Below are 12933 nucleotides of genomic sequence, written 5' to 3'. Positions count from 1 at the left end.
GATTGAACAGATTATGTGATAGACGTGAAAATCTTGTTGAATCAAGCGTGAAGTTCGATTATATAAAATAAATTAACTTGAGGAGAAATTGATAAAAGTCTAGAATTGGAGAAATGAGATCTAAAATGTAAAATAATTTACATATTTTATAAAATTAATTTAAATCAATAGAATTGAATTAAATTTGTTAAATGTGTGAATATATGCACAAACAAAAAATTAATTTGTTCATATATTGGACATCTTTCTTTATTTATTAATTCATTACAATTTTTTATGAGTTTTTTTTTTTGTGTGAAATGATAAAAAATGCAGAAGCAAAGTTTAACAATTTTTACAAAAGTATAATTTAAAAAAATTATTCTCAACACATACCTGTATCTATTTACAACTGTATTACACTATTTCTATAACAATTTTATTTCTTTCACAATTTATTCACACTATTAACACACACTCACATTGATTATGATTAAATTTGAATTTAAAAAAATATATATTTGAAAATAATAATAAAAAATCTCGTCAATTCCTCCTCGCTGTTAATGTTGTGACCTTGGTCGTCTTATAGTCATGCAAACCAGGCTCAGAAGCTTGGATGCAGTTGGTCCAACTGTTCAGGACCCCGCCATCCGTTATCCGAGTCTATTCTGTATGCCATCAAGGTCATTGCTCTCACCTTCTCTCTTATTTTATCAAAAAATCTTTTTTGTCAGTAGAACATTTAGCCTAATTTATATTTTAATTTTATATCACATAGCTACCTTATATTGTACATGTTTTTTAAATTATGCATGTACATATTATTAATTACAATAATTTAATTACATTAAATTAAATAATAAAAATATAATATTATATTTAATAATAAATTAAATTATTAAATATATTATTTACTTAAAATTAAAATAATATCAAAATTTAATATATTATTTAATTAAAATTAAAATAATATTAAAATTTAATATATTACTTAATTAAAATTATAATAATAATAATATATATTTAATAATATTGTATAACAGATTTTTATTAATTTATTTATTTCATAATTTTATTTTATTTAATAATTGTATTTATATATAAATTAAATATGTGTAATTGTCAAACATTATTTGAAACTTCAAACGTCGAATTTAGGTCTACTTTGTTATCTAGAAATTATCTTTGTTGGACTCAATCTGAGGTCAGTCTTTAAAAGTAAAAGAAACAACTTGGTCTGATATCAAAGAAGATAATAGTTGAGTTGTTTAAGATTAGTTTAATTGAAAAACGTGTGTAGAATAGCAATCAAACCTTTGGAATTATTTGAAACAGTAAAATTAAATGTATCATCATATTAAACACGAAGTTATTTATGTTCCAATAGAAAGTTTGGTTAATTTGACTTTGAACTTCGAAATTGTTTTTTCCTCTTCCTTTTTTCGTACGATTAGAAAAAGGATAAAAGAGTTTCGTTTAGTTGGACCTTGAGAGAGAAAGTCTTTGAAGAAAAATTACTTTAAGAACGAGACTACCTTTATGTGTGATTCTAAACATAAGTCTTATAGTGATTCTTTTTCTCACGAACGTTGAGAATTCTTCGCAAAAAGAACATTTTCGAAATACGTGAGTAACTTTTTTCTCTTTTTTTTTTTTATGTATAATATCATTCGTAAGGAAAGTTTGTTTAAACACTTTTACTTTAATATTCAACCGAATTTACGAAAGATTATTTTATTTGTATTCAAATAAATTATTTCCTTTTTGTGATCATACATAAAATTATTTCTAACGAATTTTGTTAAATAAAAATAATATTTTATTTTTTTTTTATATTATTTAATATAATTATTTATTTTTTTTTTCATACGTAAGTTGATTTATTTTATTTTAAACAAAATTTATTTTAATAACTATCGTTGATTTTTGTAATTCGTTTGAAAGAAAAAACATTGCAAATGTTTAGAGATTTATTTAGACGATTAAATCAATTGATACTCGAAATCGTTTAAAATTCTGAATAAAAATAATGAGATGGAAGGTAAAGGTTGGTAAAAGAGAGAGAAAGAGAGAGAACTATAGCGAGATGATCGGTAGGAGCGGACGAATTATAGTTCAAAGGCTATTACCGTGACCGGATGTTCGCAACTAACTCGGCTGTTGTTGGATCCACATCTGACTTTCCTTGTAAAGCTAACACGCTCAATTCAAATTCACTATGAACAAATGTCAGTTAAAGGGAACGCTCAACGTACACGTGTATACCTACGAAAAAAAATTAAATCTATACAAGAATTTAGTTTATTCAAAATTCGCCAATTGGATCAATAATATAATTGATGTTTGGTAAAAAAAATCAAAGGTTTTTGTAAGCACATTGTATGTAGGTTACACGTAATGTTATATTGGATAAAATTAATTAAATGTCAATCTAAATAGTTGAATTATGTTAAATCGTAGAAATTCAATCGTTTATTAATGTTATAAATTATTTTATTATTTTTTATTAATTAAATAGGTCGTATTAATTTTTAGGTAAATTTGTTTTAATACATAATAAATTTATATTTAAAATATAAATATATCAAATAAATTTAAAATAAATTTATATTTTACAAATAAATTAATATTTTCATAAAAAATAAATATACGAATTTAATCGTATATCAATTTAATATAAATTATTATTAAACTATTAAATAAAAATTATTATTTTGTAATAATTAAATAGGTCGGATTAAAACTACTATTTCTTTTTCTTACTATAAAAATTAAAAAATTAAAATAAAAATAAAAAAAAGGATCAATTTTAGTGATTCCATTGCTAACCAAATATAAAAAAAAAAAATACAACGTGTACTCGATGTTACATAATTTTGTATAAAACACGTGTTTTGGTATCAAATTAGCGTGACGGGATTGAACCGTTTTTAACCGAGCATTGAAATTTGTCATCTTTGTGACAATTCTTGCAGCACACAACAAAATCTTTTTTATTTTCTTTTTGTTTTTTAATTTGACGAATTTAAATATATATATATATTGTGTTCGTGCGTATATACCTGTCCATTTGATTTTTATTTTCAAGTGTACAAATCTTACGCCTACGAAAAAAGTGTCACTGTTCATTCGTGAATTTAAAAAAAAAGAAACAAACAACGACCATGAATCATTCTACGAATCGGATATAAATAAGTATTGCAATTTTAAACCGATCATCTTCAACCGGTTTTTGATTCAGGTATAAATTCTTTTGAAACAAAACATATAAACTATATATATATATATATATATATATATATATATATCGATGATTTGAATAAATCATAATTTAATTAATTAAAATTTGATTCATTGTATTTCATTACTCGTCATACAATTTTTGAAAAAAAAAAAAAATAGAAAAAATATTTATTTGTATATTAAAATGTCTAAATTTTGGACAGAAGAAAATATAATGTTAATTATATTTAATAAGTAAAAAATTAAATTTAAATTATATTTATATTATATGAATATTAAAATTAAACTAAAACCGGATAACTAAAAAGGAACAAACAATAAGATAAGAATTGAAAATAATAAAAAGAAAATTATTTTCAATAGTGACGTGAGAGTTGAGAAAGGGGGGTACAATCAAACAACAAACAGAACTATAAGATTGACATTTATTTTTGATTATTTCGATATATATATATGTGTATATATATATGTATGTATATATATAGTGTACTTTCATTCTCATAGCCCATTCGCTTTTCTTTTCTTTATCAAGTGGCTCTATGAAGATGAACGTTTGTAAGAGTGTAATAAAGAGTAGGAGAGAGTAAGTGAGAGAGTGAGAGAGAGAGAGAGAGAGAGAGAGAGAGAGAGCTTCGATGATAAAAAGCGTTGAGCCGATTATAGGGTAACGTCAGTCGGTGTTGTTCCTTCTTCCCTTTCGTGTTGATCATCGATGTGACTTTTATAAATTCCACATAAGTTTATACGGTGTCGTGTACACTGTTCAAAATTTATATACAGTTTTCTTTTTTCTAAATCTGTGAAAATAATTGAAATTGTAAGTGTAATAAGAAAAATGGTGAAATAATTATTATATTTTGATATATAAAATCGTTAGATTTTGTTTATCATTTGTGCTCATAATTATAAAAGTGGTGTAAGTTAAAATTAAAAAAAAAAATAAAATAAAAATTAGTTTGTTATTTCATATTACATTATTTTAAATTAAATTAATTCAACGTAATTTTTACGATATTATTAAGAAATAAATTTGTTTAGATAGTGTTTGTTATTTTAATATTTTATAGAAATCATTTAACGTTGAAATTTAATTTTTTAAATTATAAACAAAAGATATATGACTTAGATCATTTTAATAATTATTGGTACATTTGTTAATTCTTCGATTTAACGATTAAATATATTTTTACTTTATTTGATTATTAGTTCATTTAATTTATATATATTTTATTCATATATCGATACATTTACAAATGTTTTTGGGTGTATCGTGAATAAGATCATGAACACGTGTTTTTATTTTAATGAAACAGTATTGATGAACGTTAATCTATTATTTCATAGGATATTGTTAAGATAATTGTAATTGACGTGGGTAGATCATTATATTAGATACGTAATTACCAAATCATTCGACGAAACGTAATACGTCGGGGTCCATTCTATATAATTTGTGTATTTGTATTATGTACAGTGAAGTCTCATTTAATTCGTTATTTCTAAAAGGAAAGGTATACAAAATTTTGATCGTAACGAAAGAATTTAAGTTTATCGATTTAAATCAACATTTTTTTTTTTAATATTATTATTATTATTTCTATTCGTTATTGAGATATTATATGTATATACTATGATATCCTAGAATAGAAGTAGATCAAAGAGCTTAAAGTTCAAGTATTCGATAATATCAAAGATGACACTTTATTGTCAAAAAAAAAAAAACAGATATGAAAATAGTTATCTTTGATTTGATTTTTTTTTTTTAAATATAATATATATTTTTTTGTAATTTTAAATTAAATAATTTCAGTTAGTAACATGTAAAGAATTTGTTTTATGTCGTAAACATAATGATTCATTAAAACATAAAATTAAAATAAGAATTTGTAAAATGAAATCAATCGTTTTAAAAAAGAATTTTATTTTTTTTTTCATAATTATGATTTTTACTTTCTATATATATATATATATATATATATATATATATATGATAAATGAGTAGGATATTATTATACAACGATTAGTTATACACATTTCATTTTAAAAGCGAACATGATCTGAAAGAGACACCCGCATTAGTGTCATTGGCGATAACTTGAAATAAATAGCTAGAACGTAATCTCCCCTTTCGTCAATAATAAAGCCCTTGGTTTTTACTTCATACGGATATTTTATTAATAATAATAATAATAATATTTATATATATATATATATATATATATATATATATATATATATATATATATATATATATCGTACGTTATACATTATTTTAAATTATTATAAAATTTATCTAAAATTTGTTATTACTAAGATCATTTCTTTTTTCATTATTTTATTATTTAACTAAATATTTTTATATAATATTTTCAAGTTTTATTTAAAATCATTGTGATCAATTTTTCTTTTTTCTATATAATATATAATATATATTTTAATATATAAATATATTATAATATATAAATTATATATAATATATAAATTAAAATATAAATATATTATAATATATAAATTATATATAATATATAAATTAAAATATAAATTATAAATATAAAATATAAAATTATATATAATATATAAATTATAATATAAAAATTAAATTTTATAAGTATTATATTATAGTATAATAATTTTATTATAAATTAAATTTCATAAAAATAATATAAATTAAAATATATATATATATATAAATTTTATTAATACATTTTATAAATTTTTTATGTATATATATATACATATTTATAAAAATTATTAAAATAGAAAAAAAAATATAGATCAATGAGATTTGTTTTGTAAATGAAAGGAAGATAAACGATTGATAGAAAAACTGATCCGTTGTCTAGAATCGGTCGGTCAACGGTAATTTTCTCAGTGGTATGGATTACTATACTGATTTTATTCAACACACATCGTTTCTTTCACTATTTACTTGTATTAGAAAAAGAAAAGATAGAAAGATAGATAGATAGATAGATAGGATAGATGAATAGAGTAAAACTAGAATCGTTCACTGTGTGACTTTTTTTTTACAGGGTCATGCCGGTGAAAGAGTGGTTCAGAAAACTACAGCCTGTACAGTTGTACTTGGTTGTATTCTTCACAGTTGCTTTTTTCATCATTGAGATGGTAGCCAGTCATGTTACACACTCGTTAACTTTACTTCTCAATGCTTATCACATGCTATGCAACATCATTGCTATGGTTGGTTGTCTTGTTTCGATCAAGGTAATAAATATATTACAATATATTTAATTATTATTATTAATTTTCAACTTATTCATCTTTTTATTCAATTATAATATATAATGTTACAATTAAATAATATTTAATTCAATATTATATACTCTCTTTGCTTTTTTTAATAATATAAAAAAATACTTTTATTCATATATATATATATATATATATATATAGTATAATGAACATTTTTTTTTCATTCAATCATTAATCGATAATCAATCATTATTTTATTTATAAATTTTAATTTCATTTTTTTTTTGTTTTGTTTTTTACATTCTAATCAAGATTGGAAATAAGTACGACCGAATTTGTCATTAAAATTAGAATTTTATGTTCTTTTATTTTTTTTTAAATATAATTTACGTATTGTACGACATTATTTACAGCTTGATATACTAACATTTAGAAACAATTTGTGTTTTAATAATAAAAACGTATATCGTATTGTTTTATCGAATCGTTTGTTTTGCATGCATTATTCTCGTAAGTATTCACTCGAACGATTACGTTGCTATTAAGTATAAGAAGTACTTGCCGACAATATTCATGTCATTTTTATTATTTTTTCGCTTTCACTTGAAGTGTTCCGTAATTTGAAATGATCGATTTCTATTTTGTTATTCGTGGTATGTCATTTTTTTTTTTCAAATAAGATTTCTCTTTACATTATCACAGAAATTTATTGGAAAAACAAACTAAAAAAAGAAAAAAATAGAAAAAAAATATTGAAATATTTCTCTAATGATTGTTAGATAAATTATAATATATTATGCTTTATATATTAGATAAGATTAATTTTGAGAAGAATATTGACAAGGGTTAAACCGAGAAAGGGATGTTTCTTGTTTTTACAAATGTTATGTTTACTTCGTGTCTTGTGGTTGAGTTTTGATAAAAATGACGTTGTCTTTTTAAGATATTAATTATCTAAAAGAATATAAGTTCAAAATTTTTGGGGAGGGGAGGGATGAAGGGGTACAGTAGTCAATAATTTATAATCTTTAAATATTTTAAGTGCAATGTAAAATTAGATGTTTAGAATTTTATATGTTAAAGTTTATATAATATGTATTTATATATCTATCATTTCAATTAATTCAATTAACATATTTATCTTGTTATAACAAAAATATATTCAGTGGGGTTAAGACAAAGAAATAAAGATGAAATATATTATATGGTATAATATATTCAATTATGATGTTGAACCGTATTTACAGAAGTTTACAAAAAGTGGTGTGGTTACAAAATACAGAATACAAAAGAGTTACAAATATAAGATCGACTGACTGACTGACTGACTGACTGACTGACTGACTGATTGATTGATAAACTGACTGATTTGGCAGAATGACTGATTTAACAGACAGATACAGACAGATACAGACAGACTAACTAAGGACTGAAGATTAAGGACTAAGGACTCACTCTTACTTCTTTTCACATATTTATATCAGAAATGAACTACACCCCTTTGGAGAGGGAAGAAAATTATGAATCTTATTGACCAATAGCAGAAGGATCCACCCCATAGTCGTCTACCGATGGGTACAGCCTATGTTTTGGTAGTGGAAACTATGCATAAAGGAACTTTGTCCTAGAACAAGGGTCGGAAACCTTTTGAATAATTCGGAAGAGTCAAAAATTACAATTTACAAAATTTCAAAGTTTTTAAAGAGCCATAAAATTTTGTCTTGCCAACAATAAATAGTATTCGCATCTCTCAGTCGCTGAGAGATAGAATCGGTGCTTAATCCTCGTTAATCGATTCAGAACAATTTTTAAATGTTTTTTTTTTTTTTTTTTTTGATAAAATAAATAATATTTGCGTATGGAACTAAAGAGCCGCGGCTTCACATCCAATGAGCCGCATGTGGCTCGCGAGCCGCAGATTGCCGACCCCTGTTCTAGAATATCGAAATATTATTTCTTTTTATGGTATCGCATATGTTTACATAGGAATCCGAAACCTTTCAAAGGGCCAGACACTCCACAAAAGGTTTTCGTTACACCAATATATTTGGATAATTCTTAAGTTAGTTTATGATTTTATGGCCCTTCTAAAATATTCCTCTTAATCTCTGAATGGAGTTTTCTTTCACTAATTGTAAGATCGATAGCGTATATGAAATATAAAGAAAAGAACTAAATACTAGTTTTAACGTCTACAATTTTTTGATTCTAATAATTAGAAAAAAAAATTATTCATTATTTTTTATATTTTACAGTATGCTCCACGTGAACGTTACAGAAATGTTTACCACAGTAGAAGTAGTTCACTTAGAAATTCAATGATTTGTTTGGACGGTCAGGAACATAGTTCGAATAATTCTTTATCTTCGAAAACAAAGGTAAAATTATCTTGCATAAAATATAAACAAAAATGATATCTATATCATATTATTATATTTAATTGAATTTAATTAATATTAAATAATTTTTATTAAATGTGTTGATACTATAAAAACTGATTATAAATTTAAATTATATATTTATATTATTTATATTAATATATTTAATTTATTCGTTCGTTATTTATTACTTCATAAATAAAATAATGAATATATTTTGCAAAAGTAAATAAAATATATATATTTAATATATAATATTTTTTACAGCAATCAAGATCGGATAGGCGAATGAGAAACAGTTTTGGATGGGTTAGAATCGATATCTTAACAATGTTGATTTGTTGCATTCTACTTGCATCATTTTGTTTTTGTTTGGTTGTCGAAGCATTGCAAACATTGGTTCATATTGATCATCTCGATGAAATGCATCATCCTGTAGCTGTATTTTGCATAGGTGCAGCAGGAATTTTACTTAATTTCTTTTGTTATATTATCATTGGTGGATTTACATTTAATCAAGGAATACTGTTACACGTCACCAATAATGGGGATGTCATATTTAGAAGGTAAAAACAATTTCATTTTGTCTAATATATTTGTGTCATAAAATTAACATAATTGTTATATATATATATATATATATATATATATATATATTCATGATATGTATTCATTAAAATATTTGTTTATTTTAGGAACGTAAAATTACAACCAGAGGTAGAAGGTGAACAACAATTAGCAGAACAAACCAGAAGAAGTCCTTTAGCAGTACCAAAGATTCAAGGATTACGAAGGATATGTCGAGATGTTCTTGGTTGCCTTTTCGTTATGATAGTATCAACATTAGTATACTTTACTGATTCAGGAGTTGCCAAATATTTGGATCCAGTTTTTGCCATTATTTCATCGATATCGCTCTTAGTTCTGAGCTATCCGTACAGTAATTATCATTTTTTATTTTGTATTACACGATAAGATAAGGTTTTAGGAATTTTGAAAATTGATATGACATCTATTCTTTTTCTTTTCCTTTTTTTTTCTTTCTTTCTTTGTTATCGATTTTTTTTTTGCAGTATATAAATGCACATATCGTGATAAGAAAAAAAAATAATCGTACGAAACAATGTTGGATCAATAATTTGACATTAAAATATTAATTTTTATTTTTTATTGATGAAATATGTTTTTTTTTTTATAATATAAATATGAAATATTATTTATTTAACAGATTTTATTATAATGATCGTAATTTTTTTTTCAGTCAAGGAATCAACGATGATATTACTGCAAACCATACCAAATCATATTAATATAAATTCATTGAAGAAAGATTTACTTGAAGCATTTCCAGGTATAGTTGATGTTCACGATTTTCATGTTTGGCAATTGACACCTCAGAAAATTATATCGACAGTTCATATAATATTTTTAAATCCAATGGTACGTATACAAGTAACGTGTATGATATTCTTGATTATAATTTACAAAAAAAAAAAGTAGAAAACAAATCATTGGTTGTTTTTTACAGGTTTTTGCTCATATCATCGATCAAATCACAGTATTTTTTATCCAAAGAGGTATAACTCAAGTGACGATACAACCAGAATTTCATAAGGTTTGAAACGTCATTTTATTTCTTCAGATATTGTTTTAATAAACAAATAGAAAGAAGATTGAATTTATAATATTAATTTAATATATTATTAATATTAATAATATAATATTATTTATATTAATAATATAATAATATTATATATATATATATATATATATATATATTTTTTTTTTGTTGTTGTTCATATTTTATTATATATTTTGTTTTTAATTATAGATAACAACGAACGCAGACAAAGCTGATTGTTTGATACGTTGTCATGGTGAATTGTGCAGTTTATCGCAATGTTGTACAAGAGAAAAACTCGAAGAAAAATCGATTTCCAAGGAATCCTTAAAAGATATAACCGTAGTCGTTAATAAATTAGAAAAGGATGTCGCTAATGATGATGTTACACCGGTAATAGATTTAAAAAAATGTGAAATGTCGGATGGTGAAATTCCAAAATTAGTACCACCTACGACAAGTGGACCAAATGATAGAGAGTTGTGCCAATCGAATAACGATGAAGTACAAAACAAAGAAGATAATATTAACGATAAAAGTTCCTATTCGATAAGCGTCGACGTTAATGATCAAAAACTTGCTGCTGCTAACAACGACTCGAGTCATGATACCGTATCTTAATTTTGTATCATAATTTTCTCGACCAAGAATCGTTACTTCCTTTGTTCATATATTTATTTTAATTTTTTTTCTGTTTAATTTATTTTATTTTTGTTTTTTGTTTTTTATTTTTTTTTGTTTTTTTTTTTTTTGGAAGGAAACATCTTCCAACTATAAGACTGTAATTCTAGTATTAAGTATTTTTAATTGTTCATACTGATAGAAATGTCTTATCAATTTATTTCTAGATTTTTAAGGAAAATTAGAAAAGAAAATTTTATAATTGAAGACGTTCTTTTTTTTTAATATCTATTTATTAGATAGATAAAAATAATCTTTTATAAATACACAGAGTACAAAAGATCAATCATTTTTGCAATCCTAACGAATGTGTCTACGTTGATTGTTTTATTGTTTTATTTTGTTTTTAATTAAAGTCAAACGAAGATATTTGTACTATTGGACATGTTGTATTTGAACAATTGGGTGTAATTTACGTATTCATTTATAATGTAAGGATCGATATTAGGAGTGTAAAAATTTGTCAATTATATAAATTGTTTTAATATTTTTTAAGTAGTGAATAACATGTCCTATTGATATTATTACATAGTTAAGAATAATAAAATAGATCTCCATTTATAGTTATTGTCAATGTACAATATATAACAATCGTTTGAATTAATTATTTAAGATATCATTGCAATCATGCAATTTGCAATTATCAAATGTTACTATTATAATGATCAAATTTAAATTTAATCAATTTTTTTATCTTCATACAAAAATTTTTTACACCAAATCAAAAGCTATCACACAAAACTTTTTTTCATTGTCAGTAAAAATATAAAAAAAAAAATGTGTTTAACTTATGCACGATTGAAGATAGAACTTTTTAAGTTTTTTATGTTGGTAACTTTATTAAATTGTTCGATTATTAGTTGAAAATTAATTATAATTTATTTTCCAATAAACAGATCATTTTTGTTGATTATTATTTTTTATAATTTTTTAATGTTTTATATTTATTTTTTTATATTTTCTTTCTCTCTTTAATGTCATTAAGAAAATTTCCCTACAAAAAATCAAAATTGTAATTGCAATTTATAAGAGAGAAAATACACATTTTTGTAAAAAAAAAAAAAAAAAGAAAGAGAAAAAAGGTTGAAGTCGAGTCGATAAAAAAGACTCCTGCTATTACCGACTGAGAAATTTCATTCAAACTTTTTAGTACCGATCTTCTCGGCGATTTTTATTTTCTTATTCTTAAATTATTACTAACGTTAAATAAATTTCGAAAAGTAAACGATTAACTATAAACGAAAATAGAAAAGAAATAGATAATAAATAGAAAATAAAAAGAAAAAAGAATAAAAAAAAAAGAAGCTAAAAAGTATCCAATAGATTAATTGAAAAGCTAGTTATTTTTTTTATTTGCATATACATTTATAAAACAAACCAAAAAAAGATTGACAAAGATAAAAAGAAATCTGTAAATACATAGAATGAAATACAAACGTGATATCCAAAAAAGAATAAACCAATGTTGTGAGAGATGACGTTGTACAATATATGTTGCAACACTTTCTTCCAATGGAACGCAGTAAGGGTGGGGTCGTACGTGTGGATTTCCGGATTTGTGTGTGTGTGTGTGTGAAAGAGTTACTATGTACCGATGGCGCGTAGTTTCTTCAGTTCAGTTTCAACTTTCCAGTTGATGCCGGTTCTTGAAAGGCGAGTGTTATGCGTGAACGAAATTTCAAATGTCTCAATGATTAAAGAAACAGTTATAGTGATTAATTCAAATAAAGATAAGAAGAAAGAAAGAATAAGAAAGAGAGAGAGAGAGAGAGAGAGAGAGAGAGAGAGAGAGAACAAAAAACAAATTTGTATTCT

General features: G+C 23.6%; 1 protein-coding gene across 1 annotated transcript; it reads left to right on the top strand.

Annotated features, from left to right (window-relative positions):
- The first annotated feature begins 3883 nt into the window (after window positions 1-3883).
- Window positions 3884-12903, top strand: ZnT77C (Zinc transporter 77C). Its single transcript, XM_015322023.2, has 8 exons — window positions 3884-4042; window positions 6258-6450; window positions 8694-8816; window positions 9084-9382; window positions 9512-9756; window positions 10078-10256; window positions 10345-10431; window positions 10648-12903. Exons 2-8 carry the CDS (start codon window positions 6262-6264, stop codon window positions 11056-11058), a joined length of 1533 nt encoding a protein of 510 aa, XP_015177509.1. The 5' UTR covers window positions 3884-4042; window positions 6258-6261; the 3' UTR covers window positions 11059-12903.
- The last annotated feature ends 30 nt before the right edge of the window (window positions 12904-12933 follow it).

The sequence above is a fragment of the Polistes dominula genome, unplaced genomic scaffold (assembly GCF_049000335.1).
Source record: "Polistes dominula isolate Pdom_NZ unplaced genomic scaffold, Pdom_raw_medaka contig_28, whole genome shotgun sequence".
Classification (NCBI taxonomy): Eukaryota; Metazoa; Arthropoda; class Insecta; order Hymenoptera; family Vespidae; genus Polistes; species Polistes dominula.
The sequence above is the reverse complement of the archived record's forward strand: the minus strand, read 5'-3'. Positions and strand labels throughout refer to the sequence as shown.